This window comes from Chiloscyllium punctatum, chromosome 45 (genome assembly GCF_047496795.1).
Source record: "Chiloscyllium punctatum isolate Juve2018m chromosome 45, sChiPun1.3, whole genome shotgun sequence".
Lineage (NCBI taxonomy): Eukaryota > Metazoa > Chordata > Chondrichthyes > Orectolobiformes > Hemiscylliidae > Chiloscyllium > Chiloscyllium punctatum.
In genome coordinates, this window is record NC_092783.1 from 27,752,105 (window position 1) to 27,775,708 (window position 23,604).

At 45.1% G+C, this 23,604-nt stretch overlaps 1 protein-coding gene across 5 annotated transcripts in view; it reads left to right on the forward strand.

Annotated features, from left to right (window-relative positions):
• The window catches only part of sycp3 (synaptonemal complex protein 3), a 264,133-nt gene that overhangs the window by 160,997 nt on the left and 79,532 nt on the right, over positions 1 to 23,604 (forward strand). For 4 of the 5 annotated variants that reach the window (XM_072563492.1, XM_072563491.1, XM_072563495.1 and 1 more), the window contains exons 2-3: positions 6,189 to 6,335; positions 19,410 to 19,497. In XM_072563492.1, the coding sequence (XP_072419593.1) occupies positions 6,209 to 6,335; positions 19,410 to 19,497 (215 nt within the window). In that variant the 5' untranslated portion in view covers positions 6,189 to 6,208. Of the gene's footprint in view, positions 1 to 1,984; positions 2,004 to 6,188; positions 6,336 to 19,409; positions 19,498 to 23,604 lie in introns of those variants that run through there. The other variant, XM_072563494.1, reaches the window with a different exon arrangement.

Consider the following 23,604-nt stretch of genomic DNA (forward strand, 5'->3'; position numbering starts at 1 on the left):
AGAGTCAGAGTGATGGAGAGAGGGAAAGGTGCATTGAGTGAGATGGAGAGGGGTAGTGAGTGATTAAGCTGGAGTGAGTGAGAGGGAGAGATGATGTGTTTGAGTGGGAGAGGTTGAGTAAGTGAGACTGAGAGATGGAGTGAATGAGTGAGAGAGCGGCAGAGATGGACCATGTGATGGAGAGAGGAAGAAATGGAGTGTGTGGGAGAGATGGACTGAGTGAGATGAAGTGTCTGAGAGGGATAGATAGAATGAGTGAGAGGGAGAGTTGGAGTGAGTGCGTGAGATGGGAGAGATTCAGTGAGATGGAGAGAGGGAGTGATGGAGTGAGTGAGTCAGATGGAATGAATAAGCGAGTTGGAGTGAGAGAGTGATGGAGTAAGTGAGTCAGATGGAGAGAGATGCAGTGTGTGCAAGAGTGAGGGAGAGAGTTATAGATAGGTTGAGTCAGTAATAGTAATAGATGGAGTGAGGAACAGAGAGAATGAGTTGGGGGGGGTGTGGAGTGTAGTGAGGGAGGGACCGAGAAAGAAGGGATGGGAGGACAGAAAATTAGTGTATATGAGAAAAGGAGGGACAGAGAGAGATGAGGGTGGGACAGACAGTGAGGGAGGATCAAACAGAGAGAAAATGCGAGGACAGGGCAGACAGACAGAGAGTGCGAGGGAGGGGCAGACAGAAAGTATGAGGGGGGAACAGAGAGTGAGGGAGGGGCAGACAGAGTGAGGTAGGGACAGATGGAGAGTGAGGAAGGGATAGAAAGAGAAAGAGTGAGGGAAGGATGGATACAGCGAGGGTGGGACTGACTAGGAGAGAGTGAGGGAGGGACAGACGAGATAAGAGCGAGGGACGGACAGAGAGAGGGTATGAGGGTGGGACTTAGAGTCAGGAAGTGACAGACTGTCAGGGAGGGAGGGGTAGACAGAAAACATGAAGGAGGGATGGCCAGAGAGAGAGAGCAAGGCTGGGACAGATGGAGAGAGTGAGGGAGGGACAGATGGGATGCGAGTGAGGGAGGGCAGGCAGAGAGAGGGACAGACAGCGTAAGGGAGTGATAGAGAGCGTGAGGGATGGATGAGAGTGCGAGGGTGGGGCAGGGCATATGAGGGAGCTAAGGACAGAGTGAGGGAGGGACAGACAGAGAGCATGAGGGCAAGACAGCCAGAGACAACAAGGGAGGAACGACAGAGAGTGACGAGGAACAAAGTGAGTGAGGGACAGAGAGAGAATGTGTGTGGGGTAAACAGAATGGAGAGAGTGTGAGAGGTGGACAGAACAGTGAGAAGTAGCAGGGAGAGAGAATGAGTGAGTGTGAGAGAGAGAGAGACAATGGAGGGAGAGGGGACTATCAGAGACTGGTTTGAGAGAAAAAAAATGAGAGACAGGAATGTGTGAGAGAAAGGGAGGGATGAGAGAGGCAGAGTTGAATGAAGGGGAGCAGGAATGAGAAAGGGAGGTATAAGAGTGGAGCAGGAATGAGAATGAGGGCTGAGAGAGCAAGAGGGGCAGCAAGAGTAAGAATGAGGGTTGAGAATGCGAGAGGACGAGAGCAGGAAAAGAGAGGATGTGAGTGAGAGAGTAAGGAATACGAGAGAGAGGTGCATGTGCCAGTTGGGGATGAAAGGATGTAGTAGGGAGGGATGTGCAGGCTTAGAGGGGAGAGAAATCCTGAGATGTTTGAGGAAGGCATAATGGAGAGGGGCATATCAAAGTGAGAGGAAGGATGAAAGAATCAGGAGGAGAGAGGTGTGAGGGAGGGAGAAAGAAAGATGGGAGCGAGAGATTGAGTGTATCAGTGTGAGATAGACAGTGTGAGGGAGGGAGAGCAAGGCATGAGGGAGAGACACAGGATGGGAAAGAGTGAGGCAAGGCATCGTGTGGGGTGTCCTGGTAAATAATGAATGAGATCATGAGTGAAACAATTGGGACAGAGTACAACTAGCAGTACAAGAGTGAATGTGGGAAGAGATAGTATTCCTTGCGGCGACAATGAATGCTAATGGGTACAGAGGGGAAGAAGGATAGACATGAAACATGAAGGGGAGGTCATGGTTTATTAACTTTGAATGTGTCTAATGCAATAAAATAACCTGAAGGGCTGATTGTATTAATATGAGATGGTTGTGCTGGCCCTCCGAGAAATGAGAGATTTTACAAGTCATGTTACAAAAAGTGTAATTTCTAGTGCTTGATTTTCTATGTGTATCTTAGTTATAAGCTTCAAAAGATAAGAAAATTCACAATTGCAAACTCTGCCTGACATGAATGAACAAAGGCAGGCACTGGCCAGGAGATATCTCTTTGCTACCCAACCCACTGTGCAACCATCAAACAGAGATTGTACAACCAAAGCTGTCTGCACACTAAAATGACTATTGAATAGGCCATCAGGCTTCTGAAATTACATTTCTAGTACCTGGACAAGTCAGGTAGTGCCATGAAATGGAAACCTGCACAAGGTGTGTGGTGCAAATGGCCCACTGAGAGTGCTTAAACCTTGAACTGGAGGAGGCAGTGACAAATGTACATTAATACATTGCCACATAGAGTGTCTGCACTGGTGTCACTTGGATTTTGTGCTTAGGATTTTCAGTATGACTGGAACTAGAATCATTTGAAGAATTAGCTGTGCCAAGGTTGGCTAGGTTCTCATTATCAAAGTTTCAGGAGGAGAGTAGTTGATTAGTCAAACTGAAATTCTCTAGAGGATTGTGTCCTGCATTTGGAATTGCACTCAAATTCCTCTATGATATCTGAGAACAGCCATTTAGAGCAGTTACTGTCTTCAATAGGGAGAGGAAAAGCCAGTAGACAGCATCTGACAGGTTTTGGTTACTATCACGCTTGCTCATATAAGGAAAAATAGCAGTTGAACTGTGGCTACCATATAAAGATATTATCATTGAGTTGGGTTGAACAAAACAGCAGAGATGGTTACCATTAAAAAGATGCCTTTATTTTAAAATTAATTGACAGGATGTAAGCTAGTTCAGCATTTATTGTCCTTGAAACTTTGAACCATTTGATGTAGATCCACTCTCTGTGCCATTAGGAAGAGAGTTCCAAAATGCTGACTTGGTGACTGAAGTATAGTTCCAAATCAAAACGATGTATGATATGGAAAAGAATTTGCAAATGGTGGTGTTCCCATGCTTTTGTCCCTCTAGGTGGTAGAGGTCATTGGCATAAAATTTCTGCTGAAGAAGCCTTTGAATGGCTGCTGTCCATCTTGTAGATGGTTCACAATGTTGTCACTGTTGATGGTGGAGGGTGTGAATGAAAGTGAGCTGCTTTGTCCTGGATGCTATCAAGCTCCTTGACTGTTGTTAGAACAGTCAGGCAAGTGGATAGTATTTCTTCACACACCTGACTTGTGCCTTGCTGGTGGAGAATAGGCTTTAGAATTAGATGAGTTACTTGCCACGTTATCTTGATTCTGTTATAACCACAGTATTTATATGGCTGGCCCAGATGTGAACAGTTTTGATCCCCTGACCCAAGGGAAAGATAAACTGGCATTAGTGGCAGTTCAGAGAAACTTTACTAGGTTGACTCTAGGTACGCTGGAATTTTCTTATGAGGAGAAGATGAGTTGGTTGGATTGTATACATTGGAGTTGTTATTGAAACCTTTAAGATTATTAGGGAGCTTGACAGGGTAGATGTGGAGAAGTTATTTCCTCCTGTGGGAGAATCTAGGACCAGAAGGCATAATCTCATGGTGAAGGGTGATGATTTTTTTCACTTGAGTAGTCAATCTGTGGAATTATTTACCATAGAAGGCGGTAAGTAGCTGGATTGTTAAATACATTCAGGATTGAGTTCGATTTTTCTCAGTAAGAGAATCAGAATAATGGGGGAAGGGTGAGGAAGTAGAGTTGAGAATTACCAGATATGCCATGATGTCATAGAGTGGGAGTGTTGACTCGATGAGATGAATGGCCTAATGATCTTATTGAACCAATTCTTGTCAGGGATAACCCCCCCCACCCAGGAATGTTAATGATGATTTCAATGATGTTAATGCTATTGATTGTCAAGGGGAGATATTTAGATTCTCTCTTGCTGGAGATGGTCTTGGCCTGGCACTTATATGAATGTTACTTGCCACATATCAACCTGAGCCCGGGGGGTTGTTCAAGTCTTGCTGCTTGTGTTGGTTTTAGTGTATTTTAGTACTGCTTTATCTGCAGGTTCTAGTGAGAATTTCATTTGTGGTTAATTCATTGTTGTAGGATGGATGTTATTAACCTGGAAAGAGTGCAGAAGAAATTTCCAAGGATGTTGCCTGGGCTCAACGGTCTGAGTTATCAGGAGCAGTTGGACAAGCTAGGACTTTTTTTCTTTAGAGTAGGAGACTGAGGGGGATCTTATAGAAGTGTATAAGAGCATGAAAGGTATGGAGAGGGTGAATGCACTCAGTCTTTCTCCCATGGTTGGGGAATCGAGGACTAGAGGGCCTCAGTTTAAGGTGAGAGTGAAAAGGATAAAAGGAAACCTGTGGGGCAACTTTTTTACACAGAGGGTGATAACGCATATGGAATGAGCTGTCAGTGGAAGTAGTTGAGGCGAGTACATTAACAACATTTAAAAGGCAATTGGATAAATACAAGGATAGGAAAGGATTAGAAGGATATGGGCCAAGTGCAGGAAAATGGGGTTAGCATGGATGGACATTTTGGTCGGCACCAGATTAGGCCATAAGATCTGTCTCCGTGATGTAGGACACTATGGCTAATTGCAGGATATTGGAAATATTGTTTTGCTGGCAACCAGTGTGATCCTTCTACCAGACAAGGTAGTAACTAAGTCAATCTGATTCCAGCATAAACATCCAAGTTCTCATCTCTTAAAACCACCTATTTCACATCCATAATATTGCTCAACTTCACCCCCTCTCAGCTCATCTTTTTAGATTAGATTAGATTACTTACAGTGTGGAAACAGGCCCTTCGACCCAACAAGTCCACACCACCCCGCCGAAGCGCAACCCACCCATACCCCTACATTTACCCCTTACCTAACACTACGGGCAATTTAGCATAGCCAATTCACCTGCCCTGCACATCTTTGGACTGTGGGAGGAAACCGGAGCACCCGGAGGAAACCCACGCAGACACGGGGAGAATGTGCAAACTCCACACAGTCAGTCGCCTGAGGCGGGAATTGAACCCGGGTCTCTGGCGCTGTGAGGCAGCAGTGCTAACCACTGTGCCACCGTGCCGCCCACATCTGTTGCTGACACCCTCATTTGACATCTTTATTACTTCCAGACATGACTATTCCAATGCAAAGCTGCCTGATCTCTCACATTCTATCCTCTTTTAAAAGCATTCAAGATTGTGCCTTGGACCAATTCCGATTCATCTATCACCTCAATACTCATGGACCTTCATTGGCTCCAAATCAATCCATATGTTTTGAGAAACTAATCTCTATTCTTATATATGTTCATGTACTTGTCCTTCTGTATTCTCTTCTCAACCCACAGCCCTTGAATCATATGAGTCCTCTAATTTTGGGCTTTTAATCTTCTCCAGTTTTAATCTCACTTGGTGATCTTGTATTCAGTTGCCAATGTCCTGAGCTCTGGAATTCTCTTGCTAAACCTGTCCTCCTTTCTATGTCACCTTTCTCCATTAAGACACCTGGGGAATTTTACCTATTTGACCATGCTTTTGATAATCTGACCTACTATATCCTTGGGTGACTCAGTTTCATATCTTTTATAATACTCTTGCAAAATGCCTTTGAGTATGTTATTATGTCAAAGGTGCTACAGAAATAGACATTCTTTTATATACTGGATTAGTGGTGCTGGAAGAGCACAGCAGTTCAGGGAGCATCCAAGTAACTTCGAAATCGACGTTTCGGGCAAAAGCCCTTCATCAGGATGTTTCACTCCTAATTTTCCTTTATCGGTCTACAATTAAATGGCACGTTATATTAGAATTTGAGAATGCAGCCTATACAGTGTAATTTCGTGACTTGAGTCTTGATATCTGAACTACTGAATTCACTGAATAATTTTTATTCAAAACTTGAGAAAAACCAATGACTAATTGGCTGTCCATCATTACGAATGAACTCTTGCAACTGATTTTGATAAGTACCATTGGTGTTGTAGGTTTATGTTCCCAACTGTTTTGGATGTATCTTTTTTTAAAATCTTGTACTTTTTTTTATTAGCTTTTAGGTTTGATTGAAATATGGCTAATAAAGGTCGAAAAAATCCAATTAAAAACCAGAAAGAAAAGGCAACCTATAATTCGCTGTATGAATTCAATGAAGATGATACAAAAAAACTGAGGAGCAGCTATGAGACTGAACAGCTAGGTAAAACACAGTTAATTTTTTTTGGAGATTTATGACTCAATACGTTTGTGCTTTAATTTATTCCAAGTACCCAGCAATGTCCGTGTCAGCCTGCAGAAGTAAGCATGAGTGCAATAGCTTGGACTTTCTTCTAACATAGAAGAGGCAGTTTTCATAAAACACCAAGTATCCTGTAGTCAGTGTATGCCTGTAAATGATGATTGTATAAGAGAGGATCCAAATTAGCAGATGCCTTCTAATTATGGAGATAAGATGCCAGACTAAACCTGATGAATTGAGTGGGATGGATCCAAGACATCTTATAAAGAAGAGCAGATAGTTCTGAATCCTGGAGGTGGATTGGGGGAGTGGGAGGAAACGGTGAAGATGGAAACCAAGAGATCGAGAAATGTAAAGAAGTTACTGAAGGAAGAGCAGTAGAGGAGAAATGGAAGGGATGAGGGAAGAGGAGAGACACCACATATAGGAGTCTACACAGAGTGAGGGAATGGAGAAGAGTGGTGGAGGAAAGGGAGAGGTGAGAGGGAATGGGTTTTGGAGAGGAGAACATTGTAAGTTGGCTGGATAAAGGAAAATAGATAGGGGAAAGGACAGATTTAGTGAACAGATAAGAGAGGAAAGGAAGGGAAACAAGAAAGAGTTATACAAACAAAATGGTGGGAGAACAATTGGAAATAGGAATGGAAGTAGGTCATTCATCTGTTTGAGCCTGCTCCACCGTTCATTATAAAGTGTGGAGATGACTGTTTTATAGGAAAGGTGAGGAACCTGGGGATAGGAGATGGCAATTGGTGTAGAGGATATTGGCAAGAGGAAGACAGCAACAGTTCTGGAGAGAAGGTGCCTGAGGAAAGGTAGGATAGAAAGAAATGGACAATTAAAAGGGGAAGTAGTAAGGTGATTGAAGGAGTAGGGAGGTGAGAGATGATGAAAAGGAAAGAAATGATTGAAGCACAAGGTGAACATGAAGGAGAGGGAGGAAACAGATGTGACCCTGGAAAGAAGGTTAGGAGAATGGGTGTCGCATCTGAAATGATGAGGGATCTGGGTGGCTTCACGCATGAATAACATAAAAAGAGCATGCAGATACAGCAAGCAATTGATTTTATTAAGCTTATTAAAACAAAGATTTCTAAGGGGCTTGACAAGTTATGTCTTGTGAAGATACGTTTTCTGTCTTGAAATCCCGATTGTCTCTAAAACTTGTCAAATTATTGAATTCGTTACCTAGGGAACAGTGGATGCTGTCTTATTAAAATTAATTACGACTATGTTAGATATTGAATTTAGAAGGAGTGAAAGGTTAAGGGGAATTAGCAGGAAAGGATCTTGGAGACAGGCAGGAAAGGGAATAGAGTCATAGAGATGTACAGCACGGAAACAGACCCTTTGGTCCAACCTGTCCATGCCGACCAGATATCCCAACGCAATCTAGTCCCACCTGCCAGCACCCAGCCCATATCCCACTAAACCCTTCCTATTCATATACCCTTCCAAATGCCTCTTAAATGTTGCAATTGTACCAGCTTCCACCACTTCCTCTGGCCGCTCATTCCATACACGTACCACTCTCTACGTGAAAAACTTGCCCCTTAGGTCTCTTTTATATCTTTCCCCTCTCACCCTGAACCTATGCCCTCTAGTTCTGGACTCCCTGACCCCAGGGAAAAGATTTTGTCTATTTATCCTATCCATGCCCCTCATAATTTTGTAAACCTCTATATGGTCACCCCTCAGCCTCCGACGCTCCGGGAAAACAGCCCCAGCTTGTTCAGCCTCTCCCTATAGCTCAAATCCTCCAACCCTGGTAACATCCTCGTAAATCTTTTCTGAACCCTTTGAAGTTTCACAACATCTTTCCGATAGGAAGGAGACCAGAATTGCACGCAATATTCCAACAGTGGCCTAACCAATGTCCTGTACAGCCACAACATGACCTCCCAGCTCCTGTACTCAATACTCTGACCAATAAAGGAAAGCATACCAAACACCACCTTCACTATCCTATCTACCTGCAACTTCACTTTCAAGGAGCTATGAACCTGCATTCCAAGGTCTCTTTGTTCAGCAACACTCCCTAGGACCTTACCATTAAGTGTATAAGTCCTGCTAAGATTTGCTTTCCCAAAATGCAGCACCTCACATTTATCTGAATTAAACTCCATCTGCCACTTCTCAGCCCATTGGCCCATCTGGTCCAGAGTCTGTTGTAATCTGAGGTAACCTTCTTCGCTGTCCACTACACCTCCAATTTTGGTGTCATCTGCAAACTTACTAACTGTACCTCTTATGCTCGCATCCAAATCATTTATGTAAATAACAAAAAGTAGAGGGCCCAGCACCGATCCTTGTGGCACTCCACTGGTCACAGGTCTCCAGTCTGAAAAACAACCCTCCACCACCACCCTCTGTCTTCTACCTTTGAGCCAGTTCTGTATCCAAATGGCTAGTTCTCCCTGTATTCCACGAGATCTAACCTTGCTAACCAGTTTCCCATGGGGAACCTTGTCGAACGCCTTACTGAAGTCCATATAGATGACATCTACTACTCTGCCCTCATTAATCCTCTTTATTACTTCTTCAAAAATCTCAATCAAGTTTGTAAGACATGATTTCCCACGCACAAAGCCATGTTGACTATCCCGAATCAGTCCTTGCCTTTCCAAATACATGTACATCTTGTCCCTTAGGATTCCCTCCAACAACTTGCCCACCACTGAGGTCAGGCTCACTGGTCTATAGTTCCCTGGCTTGTCTTTACCGCCGTTCTTAAACAGTGGCACCATGTCAACCAACCTCCAGTCTTCCAGCACCTCACCTGGGACTATCGATGATACAAATATCTCAGCAAGTGGCCCAGCAATCGCTTCTCTGGCTTCCCACAGAGTTCTCGGGTACACCTGATCAGGTCCTGGGGATTTATCCAACTTTAACCGTTTCAAGACATCCAGCACCACCTCCTCTATAATCTGGACATTTTGCAAGATGTCACCATCTATTTCCCTACAGTCTATATCTTCCATATCCTTTTCCACAGTAAATACTGATGCAAAATATTCATTTAGTATCTCCCCCATTTTCTGTGGCTCCACACAAAGGCTGCCTTGCTGATCTTTGAAGGGCCCTATTCTCTCCCTAATTACCCTTTTGTCCTTAATATATTTGTAAAAACCCTTTGGATTCTCCTTAATTCTATTTTCCAACGCTATCTCATGTCCCCTTTTTGCCCTCCTGATTTCCCTCTTAATGATGGAGTGGGCTTGATGGGCTGAATGGCCTACTCTTGCTCCTGTTTATTTATTGTGCAAAAGGCGGGGAGACTGCAAATGCTATTAGAGGACAGACCTCAAACCAACTCTGGGTTTAGAAGGTCCTGCTGACTATACCATCTCAGGCAAGCCATACCAAAACATTTGGTAGAGTTGCACTTGTGGAAATGCTGTCATCTGCAATAGCACAGCAGGTTTATCGCTGCATGCAGCGATTGCCAGTGTTCAAGATAATAAATTGATAGACTGCTGTATCACGCTTTGGATCGTAATATCAAGGAAAACAATGACAGCAGTTTGTCATCTGCATTCTGACCCTTAGAAGCTGCTTATATATGAATGAAAGCTTAAGCATTAGGCAGCAGCAAGGAGGAGAGCAGCCAGACCAGGACTCTTGGTGGGATAGCGGCAGGTGCCAGGTCTGACTCCTAATTGCAATACTCCCTGAGCAGGGTCTCCTGGTGTTGGCAAGGCGGTGGCTGCTGTGGCACCAGCATGGTATGCTTAGAGCCAGGACTCCTGGCATCATTAACGTGTCAGCGGAGTCCAGGACTCTTGATTGTGGGGTGAGTGTGGGTTCAGCACAGGTGTGGATGGTAGCAAGACAGGCCCAGCAACAAAAAGATGGCAGCTAGAGAATGGCAACTGCTATGTTGGTTGCTCCTGTATAGGTGGTGGCGAGCCAGTGGAGGAGGGGCTGGGGGCAGCGCAGGTGTTCTTGGTTAGCCAGATCAGGACTCTCTTTCAGTTATATCTTTTATTCTTTTTATTGTTAAACTATTCAAAACAGCTCCAGATTCTGGTGACTCTTGAAACTTCTCACTGTAAAATGCAAGTGACTCTTAAATAAATCATTCATCTGTTGCATCGTGTTATGTTCTAATGCTGTGATAATGGAGGTGAACATCTGTCACATTGAAAAGAATGGTTTGAAAGTCTGCAGAAAGCTTGATGCTTCCTCACGTTGATGCAGGCTTTCAGAGTACATGAATTCTGTACTCTGGCCATTGACACCCCTCATCTGGCTCTTAGGTAGCAGAACTGCCCTCTACAAACTCTCACCTATCCATCCTGTCTGCCACAATCATCTTCCACCCCCATGTAGACTTGTGCCCATCCTTTTAGCATATTTGTGCAAACCTCTGAAGATCCTTGTGTCTGAGCTGGTGACTGAATATGTAAGGTATAGTAGAGAGTGATGTTCTAAAACTATGAGGCTATTAGTTAATATAGAGAGTAAAGTAAAGCAGCTTTACCCTGGCTTTGTTGTATACCAGAATAGGAAATATATCATCCTGACACTGGGTATTCAAAGAAGGCTCATGCTCCATTAGTACACATTGCTTTAATGTGCTCAGCAAAATTCACGCAGGAGCATATTTGCAAAGATGAAGATTAGACCGAGGACAAATATTTGAGGTCCTCCTAATAATTGACTGAATCAAAATTGATGTTGAGCATGCTGGAGAATCTCTAAATAAAGCTGTTTGAACTTGAGGAAATGGTTTTGATTGCCAGAAGCCCCAAAAAGGCACGGGAGCAGTGTTGGGGAACTTGAGGGTAGGTAGGGAGTGAGTCCAGCAGCAGTTTTTTTTTGAGGAGGGAATAGTTCTGTCTAATCCTGTCTTGGTGGTATGCACACATTATTCCATGACACAATTTTGTACCAAGGTTAATATTCACTGTCCATATAAATGGCTGGTCTCCTGCATAACAATTTTACAGGCATGACATGTGCAATTGGACATTATCTATACATATCCTAGTAATGTACAGCTGTGGAGCCTGCATGCTCAAATGCTTCTGGATCTATACATTCAATAGTACTGCACACTAATGGTAATATTTTCCTTAATAGTAAGTAACTCTGTGTACCAGTACCAAGTGAAAAGGATAAGTGAATATTTAAAGTTGTGACAACAAAAAGCTGCATTATATTAACAGAATATCCGCCATATAATTTGTTTAATTGATCTTTACTTGTGTTGACTTCCTTTCCCTTTACATTTCCATTTATGGCAATGTCCAAGCCATTAATATACACTTGTTACACATATGAATCATGGAATCCTTACAGTGCAGAGAGAGGCCATTCGGCCCAACAAGTCAGCACTGATCCTCTGAAGAGCATCCCACCCAGACACAATTCCCCACCTATCCCCATAACCCCACATTTACCATGGCCAGTCCACCTAACCTGCACATCTTTAGAGTCTGGAAGGAAACTGGAGAACCCAGCAGAAATTCTCATAGACACAGAAAATGTGTAGACGCCATATAGATAATCACCCAAGGCTGGAATTGAACCCGGGTCTCTGGCGCTGTGAGTAGATTAGATTAGATTAGATTACTTACAGTGTGGAAACAGGCCCTTCGGCCCAACCAGTCCACACCGCCCCGCCGAAGCGTAACTCACCCATACCCCTACATCTACATTTACCCCTTACCTAACACTATGGGCAATTTAGCATGGCCAATTCACCTGGCCTGCACATCTTTGGACTGTGGGAGGAAACCGGAGCACCCGGAGGAAACCCACGCAGACACGGGGAGAACGTGCAAACTCCACACAGTCAGTCGCCTGAGGCGGGAATTGAACCCGGGTCTCAGGCGCTGTGAGGCAGCAGTGCTAACCACTGTGCCACCGTGCCGCCCACTTATGAAAGCTGGGCATTGCTGAATGTTTTAGGAATCTGATGATGCCACTTTCTGCAGGTGGGCCACAAAAATGTTCACATTTTTCTTCAACTGAGGATTCCCTAACACCATGATTGACAGGACCTTCAGCCATGTCCAACCCATTTCCCACACTTCTGCCCTTACCAATTCTTTTATCTTCCTTTTAAACTTCTTTGAGGAGGTAACAAACAAGTTAAACAAAGAGAGCCAGTGGAAGCGATCTGTTTGGGTTTCCACAAGGCCTATGACAAAGTGCTGCACAGGAGGCTACTAAGTAAGATAAGAGCTCATGGTGTTAGAGACAAGGTTCTGGCGTGGAGAATGGATTGTCTGACTGGCAGAAGGCAGAGAGTAGGGATAAAGGGGCCTTTTTAAGGTTGGCAGCTGGTGACTAGTAGAGTTCCGCAGGGGTCCGTATCGGAACCACAAGCATTCGCGTTATACATTAATGATCTGGGAGAAGGAACTGAGGGCATTGTTGCTAAATTTGCAGATGACACAAAAATAGCTGGAGGGACAAGTAATGTTGAGAAGGCAGGGAGGCTGCAGAAGGACTTGATAGGCTGGAAGAGTAAGCAAAGAAATAGTAGATGGAATGCAATGTGAAAAAATGTGAGGTAATACACTTTGATGGGAAGAATAGAAACATAGCCTATTTTATAAACAAGGAAACGCTTTGGTAATCTGAAGCACAAAGGAACTTGGAACTCCGAATTCAGGATTCCTTTAAGGTTACTATGTAATTTGAGTTGGCAAATGCAATGTTAGCATTCATTTCAAGAGGGCTAGAATATGAGAGCATAGATATACTGCTGAAGCTGTATAAGTCAGACCACATTTGGAATATTGTAAGCTGTTTTGGGTCCCTTATCTAAGAAAGAATGCCCTGGGGTCCGAGAGGAGATTTACAAGAATGGTCTCAGGGTTGAAGGGCTTGTCATCTGGGTCGATGGAGTTTAGAAGGATGAGAGGGATTTGATTAAAACTTAAAGATACTGAGAGGTCTGGGTAGAGTTGACATGGAGAAGATGTTTCCAGTAGTAGGAGAGACTAGAACCCAAGGGCACAGCCTTTGAATGAAGGGGCGACCCTTTAGAACTGAATTGAGGAGGAATTTCTTCAGCCAGAGGGTGGTTAATTTGTAGAAGTTATTGCTGCCGGGGGCTGTGGAGAGCAAATTATTGTGTGTATTTAAGATAGATCGATAGATCAGTTCTTGATTGGTAAGGGTATCAAAGGTCATTGGGAGGAGAATGGAATTGAGAAACATATCAGCCATTGGGCAGACCAGAGTCAAGGGCTGAATGACCTAATTCTGCTCATATTCTAGATCAGAGTGGTGCTGGAAAAGCACAGCATTTCAGGCAGCATCCGAGGAGCAGTAAAATCGACGTTTCGGGCAAAAGCGTATTCCTGATGAAGGACTTTTGCCTGAAACGTCGATTTTACTGCTCCTTGGATGCTGCCTGAACTGCTGTGCTTTTCCAGCACCACTCTAATCTAGACTCTGGTTTCCAGCATCTGCAGTCATTGTTTTTACCTAATTCTGCTCATATGACTTTTGATTTTACGGACACTGTGGTCTTCTACTCTTCCACTCCCCATACCCCTATGGCACCTTCCCATGCAATATTAAAAGGTGCAACATGCCAGTTTATGTCCTCCCTTCTTACTACCCAAGGCCCAAGACACACTGTGCAGGTGAGGCAGTGATTTACATGCACTTCACTCGATCTAGGCTATCTATATGTGCTGCTCACAATGTTATCTCCTCTACACTGGGGAGACGAAATGCAGATTTGGTGACCCCTTTGTGGAACACCGACATCTGTCAGTAAAAATGAGCTTCCAGTTGCCTGCCAGTTCAATACATCTCCATGTTCCCATGCCAACATTTCTGTTTCAGGCCTACTGCATGCTCAAGTGAGGCTCAATGAATAACACCATGGCTTCTGCTTACAGACCTTGCAGTCTTCAGGATTCAACATTTGAGTTTAACAATGTTAGAGCATGAACACCTCCTTCCATGCCTGTTGTCCACCCGCACTCACACTGCTTTCATTACAGCCCACCCATTTTCAACTACTCATGGTCATGATGATCACTTACCTATCAGAATTCTGAGGGGTACACCACCCCTGCTCATGATTCCACCCCCATTCCCTCCTCCATCACTCCCACTCCAGTTACAGGCTCCGCCCCGACTCCCAGCTCCACACCTACACCAGGTCCTAGCTCCCAGCCCTGCTGAGTTTTCACCATCCCCCCCCCCAGACCTTCCCCTCACTGAGGACAAACAATCAGTCCTCAGCAAAGGCCTTACCTTTATCCCCTCCATCCACGAGTCAATTAATTTAATACGCATCATGACATTGAACACTTCTTCCACCACCCCCGCCTCCGAGCTTACTTTTTCAATCAGGGCTCCCGCCCACCTTCTGAGGACCCCTTCGCTCGCCTCCAACACACTCCATTCTCCTGGAGACCCCATGCTGACCTATTACCCACTCTCGGAGAAAGTGAGGACTGCAGATGCTGGAGATCAGAGCTGTAAAATGTGTTGCTGGAAAAGCGCAGCAGGTCAGGCAGCATCAAAGGAGCAGGAGAATCGACATTTTGGCCATGAGCCCTTCTTCAGGAATGAGGAAAGTGTGCCAAGCAGGCTAAGATAAAAGGTAGGGAGGAGGGACTTGGGGGAGGGTCATTGGGAATGCGATAGGTGGAAGGAGGTTAAGGTGAGGGTGATAGGCCGGAGAGGGGGTGGGGGCGGAGAGGTCAGGAAGAAGATTGCAGGTCAAGAAGGCGGTGCTGAGCCCGAGGGTTGGGACTGAGAAAAGGTGGGAGGAAGGGAAATGAGGAAGGTGGAGAAATCTGAGTTCATCCCTTGTGGTTGGAGGGTTCCTAAGCGGAAGATGAGGCGCTCTTCCTCCAGACGTCGTGTTGCCATGGTCTGGCGATGGAGGAGGCCAACTTGCGCCCACACCTCCCCCCCCTTACTTCTCTCCAAGGCCCCAAGGGATCCTTCCATATCCATCACAAATTCACCTGCACCTCCACACACTTCATTTACTGCATCGCCTTCACCCGATATGGCCTTCTATACATTGGGGAGGCAGGCCGCCTACTTGCGGAACGTTTCAGAGAACACCTCTGGGACACCTGCATCAACCAACCCAACCGCCCCGTGGCTGAACACTTTAACTCCCCCTCCCACTCCGCCAAGGACATGCCATCGCCAGACCATGGCAACACAACGCCTGGAGGAAGAGCGCCTCATCTTCCAGTTATGAACCCTCCAACCATAAGGGATCAATGCAGATTTCTCCAGCTTCCTCATTTCCCCTCCCCCCACCTTTTCTCTGTCCCAACCCTTGGACTCAGCACCGCCTTCTTGACCTGCAATCTTCTTCCCGACCTCTCCGCCCCCACCCCCACTCCGGCCTATCACCCTCACCTTCACCTCCTTCCACCTATCGCATTTCCAATGCCCCTCCCCCAAGTCACTCTTCTTAGCCTGCTTAGCACACCCTCCTCACTCCTGAAGAAGGGCTTATGCCCGAAACTTCGATTCTCCTGCTCCTTTGATGCTGCCTGACCTGCTGCGTTTTTCCAGCAACACATTTTTCAGCTATTACCTACCCTCGACCTCTTCATTTCCAACTGCCGCCGAGACATTAACCGCCTCAAACTGTCTATCCCCCACCCCCACTCAACCTCTTACCCTCTCAACGCACAGCCTTCCACTCCCTCTGCTCCAAACCCAACTTCACCATTAAGCCAGCAGATAAAGGGGGTGCAATGGTAGTTTGGTGCACTGACCTCTATACCGCTGAAGCCAGACGCCAACTCGAAGACACCTCTTCCTACTGCCCCCTCGACCATGACCCCATGCCCCCCCATCACCAAACCATCATCTCCCAGACCATACACAACCTCATCACCTCAGGAGATCTCCCACCCACAGCTTCCAACCTCATAGTCCGGGAACCTCGCACCGCCCAATTCTACCTCCTTCCCAAAATCCACAAGCCTGACCACCCCAGCCGACCCATTGTCTCAGCCTACTCCTGCCCCACCAAACTCATCTCCACCTACCTCAATGCTGTCCTATCCCCCCTAGTCCAGGAACTCCCCACATACTTTCGATACACCACCCACACCCTCCACCTCCTCCAATACTTCTGTTTCCCTGGCCCCCAACCCCTCTCTTCACCATGGATATCCAATCCCTCTACACCTCCATCCGTTATGACCAGGGCATCCAAGCCCTCCGTTTCTTCCTCTCCCAACGTCCCCAACAGTACCCTTCCACCAACCACTCATTCATTTGGCTGAACTGGTCCTCACCCTTAACAATTTCTCCTTCGAATCCTTCCACTTTCTCCAGACCAAAGGCCATGGCCACCTGTATGGGCCCCAGCTATGCCTGTCTCTTTGTTGGCTATGTAGAACAGTCCATCTTCTGTAGTTACACCGGCACCACTCCCCACCTCTTCCTCCACTACATTGATGACTGCATTGGTGCTACCTCGTGCTCCCGTGAGGTGGTTGAGCAGTTGATCAACTTCACCAAGACATTCCACCCTGACCTTAAATTCACCTGGACCATCTCTGACACCTCCTTCCCCTTCCTGGACCTCTCCATCTCCATTAATGACGACCGACTTGACACTGACATTTTTTACAAACCCACCGACTCCCACAGCTACCTGGATTACACCTCTTCCCACCTTACCTCCTGCAAAAATGCCATCCCATATTCCCAATTCCTTTGCCTCCGCCGTCTCTGCTCCCAGGAAGTCCAATTCCACCACAGAACACACCACATGGCCTCCTTCTTTAGAGACTGCAATTTCCCTTCCCACGTGGTTGAAGATGCCCTCCAACGCATCTCATCCACATCCTGCACCTCCGCCCTCAAACCCCACCCCTCCACCTGTAACAAGGACAGAACCTTCCACCCTACCAACCTTCCCATAAACCACATCACCCGCCGACATTTCCGCCACCTCCAAACGGACCCCACCCAGAGATATATTTCTCTCCCCACCCCTTTCCGCTTTCCACAAAGACCGTTCCCTCTGTGCCTACCTGGTCAGGTCCACGCCCCCCAACAATCAACCCTCCCATCCTGGCACCTTCCCCTGCCACCGCAGGAATTGCAAAACCTGCGCCCACACCTCCTCCCTCACCTCCATCCAAGGCCCCAAAAGAGCCTTCCACATCCATCAAAGTTTCACCTGCACATCCACCAATGTCATTTATTGTATCCATTGCTCCCGATGCGGTATCCTCTACGTTGGGGAGACTGGACGCCTTCTCGCAGAGCGCTTTAGGGAACATCTCCGGGACACCCGCACCAATCAGTCCCACCATCCTGCGGCCCAATATTTCAACTCCCCCTCGCACTCTGCCGAGGACATGGAGATCCTGGGCTTCCTTCACCGCTGCTCCCTCACCACCCGATGCCTGGAGGAAGAACGCCTCATCTTCTGCCTCAGAACACTTCAACCCCAGGGCATCAATGTGGACTTCAACAGTTTCCTCATTTCCCCTTCCCCCACCTCACCCCAGTTCCAATCTTCCAGCTTGGCACTGTCCTCATGACCTGTCCCACCTGCCAATCTCCCTTCCCACCTATCCACTCCCCCCCAGACCTATCACCTTCATCCTCTCCCCCACTCACCTACTATACTCTTTGCTACCTTCTCCCCAGCTCCCCCCCCCCCCCCCCCCCCCTTCTATTTGTCTCTCTACCCTGGAGGCTTCCTGACTCTATTCCTGATGAAGGGCTTTTGCCTAAAACATCAATTTTCCTGCTCCTCGGATGCTGCCTAACCTGCTGTGCTTTTCCAGCACCACTCTGATCTAAACTCTGATTTCCAGCATCTGCAGTCCTCACTTTTGCCTAGCTTCTCTTCTTCCCTAGTTTACTATCAACAAGCTTTTTGTTTCTTTTTGCTGTATTTTGGTTCTGCCCCCACCCAGTCATCAGCATAATGTCCATCTTTTTACTGAACTTGGCATGTTTGTTCGGTTTTCTATTTGCAGATGCTGCCAAACCTACTGAGTTTCTCCAGCAATTTTGGTTTTGGTTCGCTGAAGAATCTTGCGGGACTTGATAGATAGGCCGTTTCCCTTTGTGGGAACATCTATAACCAGAGGGCATAATCTTAGAAAAGGAGCTTGCACATTTAAGACATGGGTGAGGACAAATTTCTTCTGAGGGGAGTGAAACTATGGAATTATTTACCACAAAGAGCAGTAGAGGTTGGGTCATTAACTATATTCAAGGCTAACAGACATATTTTAATCAGGAAGGGAATAAATGGTTATGGGAAAACACAGGAAATTTGAGTTAGAGAGTATCAGATCTGCCATGACCCCTCTTAATGACAGAACAGGCTTAATGGGCTGATTCTACATATTTTGTTGATGTTTTTAAGTCTTTTTTTTTAGTCAAATGCAGGAAGGAAGCAGCATAGTATTTGAGATTTACTTGACTATTAAGACATCCAATGAATCCACCCTCTGCTGGAATAGTGTTGATTTGGATATCTGGTCAGAATTTTCATAGTATACTAATAAGTGTCTCTGATCTTGATCCAAGCTGCGGACTGGCAGCAAATCAGATGTGGATTCAGTTAATTTAGAATCTGCAGACTTATTATCATCAATACCACACAAAATACCAAGGATCTTGTGACAAAATGTCTATGTAATTAGCTGGGATTTTGCACAACATGAGCATTTGAATTGACTCTTCTCTGATGCAAGACCTCATGATACAGTAGAATTATTCAGTCATGCATTTGACCTTTTGAGAGTTAGAATGCACTGATTTTTATCAGTGTCAGTGATATGTTAGACCCACATAACCTGAACAAAACTGCACATTTCTTTTATTTATGTTCTATCTATGTTATTTAAAAAACTCTGCTTGATGATCAAATACATTGCTGGAGGTTCCTAAGAGAAAATGGTGTACCTTGATTCTAACTTGGGCGATTTGTTTTAAGTGAAATATGCAACCTAACACATTAATAATGTAATCTTGTGGTTTCACGCCATAAGGCTTAAAGTGAAAAGTTTAGCATCGCTATGTATGGATATTTTCTGTTCATAGAGGAGGCCACGATGCAGCTTGGGAGGAAACGATTGGCATCCAGTGCAGTGACTGATCAGGAAGATGAAATGGATGACATTAATGTGGGGTATGATAATCTGAGCAGAACTCATTTTGTATATGACACAGTATGAATTGTATGTTTATCCTGCTGAATTCAAGTATGAAGAGGAAGAAGAGAAAGGTACACGTTAATAGAAATTCTCATGTTTTTTGTGAAACAAAAGAGAGGAATTATTTGGTTTTTAATACGACTTGCAGAAATAAATATGGTGTCATTTTTTAGTGCATTGGAGTTCTTGGTCGTGATGCTACTGAATTTTGTTTTGGTAAAACCTTTCCATTACTTCCTGAAGCTAATAAAGCCATAAAAAAGATCAGTAGAAACTTAAATGTTATAGAGACATAAAACTGAAATTTCATGGAATCATAGAGATTTTAGGAGTTAAAACTGCAAGATAGGACTCCATTTCCAGCACACACCATTTTAGCCAGAGGTGTCACATGATGCACACAGACATGTAAATCAGCTTGCCTGTTTAAGCTCAATGGGCAAGACAAGAAGAGTCCACTTTCACTCAGTCAGTGACTGCAAAATGTATATTTCAGAATTTCATGGTGGAAATGCAAATGCTTGTGAAAGACAGATAAGTTCGATGAGTAGACCTTTTTAGCTGTCAGGTTATTTACATCCTGCTGAAAAGACTGCCTGCTTGTGTCTGTAAAAGTGGTGAATATTTTTTCTAGCAATTGCAGTAGATGTTTGTTGACAAGAAGTATCATTATAGCTGTATAACTGCTTGGTTACTTCCACAACTTGTGATTATCATAGTGGGATACACAGTTCGATTGATAACTCCAGGAGATCATTAAAACATTAGCTCTCTTTGAAGTGGGCTGAGTATGCAAATGTTTGTTCTTATAAGGAATTAAATACTTACAGGGATTTCATGGATAAAAGTTTTTTTTAATACAATGAAGTCTGTAATAGAGACTTATTACAACTTGGTATGTTAGACTGGAAGGTGGGGGCATTTGTCGGCATGAATTGGCATGGTTTGGGTAAGTGGAATGGCTGAGGTAATGTGCTTGAAGATGTAATATTGAATAAAACAGCTGAAATGAAAGCCTGGAGAATTTGTGCCCAGCTCCTAACCAGCCTGCCTTGGCACACAGCAGTAATTTCTGATTTGTTTCTGAAATTTCCTGACTTGTCCTACTCACCTTTAATTCCCTGATATTTACAGGTAAGTGGGGAGAACATAAATATAGCAACTAGGACCCAGGGTTACAGAGAATTCAGAGATCTGGCAAAAGTTAGTTTGATTTTTTTTATCGTTTCTCAGCAGTCATAGAACAATACAGTGCAGTATAGGCTCTTCAGCCCTCGATGTTGCGCTGACCTGTCATCATCCCTGTGCTTTGGCAGGCAGAGCAATCCACGCTCTTATCACTCTCTGAGTAAAGAACCTGCCTCTGAGTGTGTCCTAAATCTATCACCCCTCAATTTGTAGCTAAGCCCCCTCTACAAGCTGACGTCATCATCCTAGGAGAAAGAATTTCATGTCTACCTATCTAATCCTCTGACCAGCTAGATGAAGGCTGTTGGAAGAAAATGTCTATAACTGATGGTAGAGAACTGGATGTGGAAATCACAAAGCTGGTAGGATGTCAATGGATTGTGAGGAATGGGGGTGATATTGCAGGTTTCGTTGGAAGATCTGGGAGAAGCATTTCTGTTCCATCTGATTAGCTGGTAGCTCCTGGAGAAGCAGGGCTTTGGCTCTGGCAGACCTCATTCCAGAGCAAGGCTTGCTGGTGTCCACACAACTGCCTGATTGGCAGAGGCTATGCCAGGCCTTCCTTAAGGGTGAATGGTTCTTTCACCAGCTTTCTGGCTGCAGGTGACACTCACATCCACAGTGGAAACCTCCGCCCTGTGTGTGGAAACAAATTAGTGCAGATCCAGAAGAGCTATTGCCATTATATCCTGGCAGTGGACAGAGTGAGTGCTTAAGCTGGTGGGTGGGATGCTGATAAAGTGAGCAGCTTTGTCTTGGCTTGTATCAAACTTGGTGATTGTTGGGAGTTGCACTCATCCGGACAAACAGAGTTTTTCATCACACTACTGACTTGTAAGTAACGGTCAATCCAGCTTTGGGCAATCCGTGGCTGAGTTGTGCACAAGAATTGCTCTGACCCACTCTTTTGGAACAGCAGTATCTATATGGTTGGTTCTGGTCAATGCCAATACCCAAGAGTGGAAACCAATGATAATAATGCCATTAAATGTCATTACCTTGAATTAAAATGCTTAGATTCTCTCTTGTTGGAGGTGGTCATTGATCACAACTTTTGTAGCCTGAATGTTATTTGCTATTTTGTCAGCCTACATGTGCCTAGGCATGGATTGCTTCACTACATCTGACGAGTTGCAAATGAAACTGGACGTTGTGCAATTATCAGTGAACACCTCTACTTGTGAATTGATAATACAGGGAAGATATTGATGAAACAGTGTAAGATAGTTAGGCCAAGGAATTAATGTGAGCTGAAAATGTGTTGCTGGAAAAGCACAGCAGGTCAGGCAGCATCCAAGAAGCAGGAGAATCAACGTTTCGGGCATAAGCCCTTCTTCAGGAATCCTGAAGAAGGGCTTATGCCCAAAACATCGATTCTCCTGCTCCTTGGATGCTGCCTGACCTGCTGCGCTTTTCCAGCAACACATTTTCAGCTCTGATCTCCAGCATCTGCAGTCCTCACTTTCTCCTCCAAAGAATTAATGTGTCAGAGCTGTTTTTATTGACTTTCAGCAATCACAACCATCTTCCTTTGTGTTAGCTATGACTAGCTGTTAGCTATCTATTGGAAAGTTTCCCCTGATTTCCATTGACTTTAAAGATGACAGGAGCTGAACTCCTGGAGAAGCCCAAACTAAGTTTCTGTGATCAACTGATTGTTGAATAAGTATCACTTATTAGTTCTATCAGTGACAATTCCTTCATTTTGGAATGGAGAGTAGACTGATAATTGGCTTGATTGGATTTATTCTGGTTTTTTTGTGGAGAGAATGTACCATTTTTCACATTGGTATTTACCCAACAATGTTGTAGTGGTGCTGGAAAGCTTAACTCTGGGTGGAGCAAGTTCTCAAGCATATGTCTTAGAGCTGTAGGAGGTGATGGATTCTCAGGGGAAAGTAGCATGAACAGGCAAGTTTCTGGTTTTGAGGCTGGCTCTAATGCAACGAGGGGTACGTCGGGTCCAAGAGGTCAAATGTGTTAGGGGATTCTTTAGTCCAAGGTACAGACAGGCGTTTCTTTGGCCAGCAGCAACGAAGCAGAATGGTGTGTTGCTTCCCTGCTGCCAGGATCAAGGATGTCTTAGAGGGTGCCTTTGTGTGGAGCCGCAGAAAATGGGGGAGATACTAAATGAGTATTTTGCATCAGTATTTACTGTGGAAAAGGATATGGAAGATATAGACTGTAGGGAAATAGATGGTGACATCTTGCAAAATGTCCAGATTACAGAAGAGGAAGTGCTGGATGTCTTGAAATGGGTAAAGGTGGATAAATCCCCAGGACCTGATCCGGTGTGCCCTAGAACTCTGTGGGAAGCTAGGGAAGTGATTGCTGGGCCTCTTGCTGAGATATTTGTATCATCGATAGTCACAGGTGAGGTGCTGGAAGACTGGAGGTTGGCTAACGTGGTGCCACTGTTTAAGAAGGGTGGTAAGGACAAGCCAGGGAACCATAGACCGGTGAGCCTAATGTCAGTGGTGGGCAAGTTGTTGGAGGGAATCCTAAGGGACAGGATGTACATGTATTTGGAAAGGCAAGGACTGATTAGGGATAGTCAACATGGCTTTGTGCGTGGAAAATCATGTCTCACAAACTTGATTGAGTTTTTTAAAGCAGTAACAAAGAAGATTGATGAGGGCAGAGTTGTAGATGTGATCTGATTGGACTTCAGTAAGGTGTTCGACAAGGTTCCCCATGGGAGACTGATTAGCAAGGTTAGATCTCATGGAATACAGGGAGAACTAGCCATTTGGATACAGAACTGGCTCAAAGGTAGAAGACAGAGGGTGGTGGTGGAGGGTTGTTTTTCAGACTGGAGACCTGTGACCAGTGGAGTGCCACAAGGTTTGGTGCTGGGTCCTCTACTTTTTGTTATTTACATAAATGATTTGGAT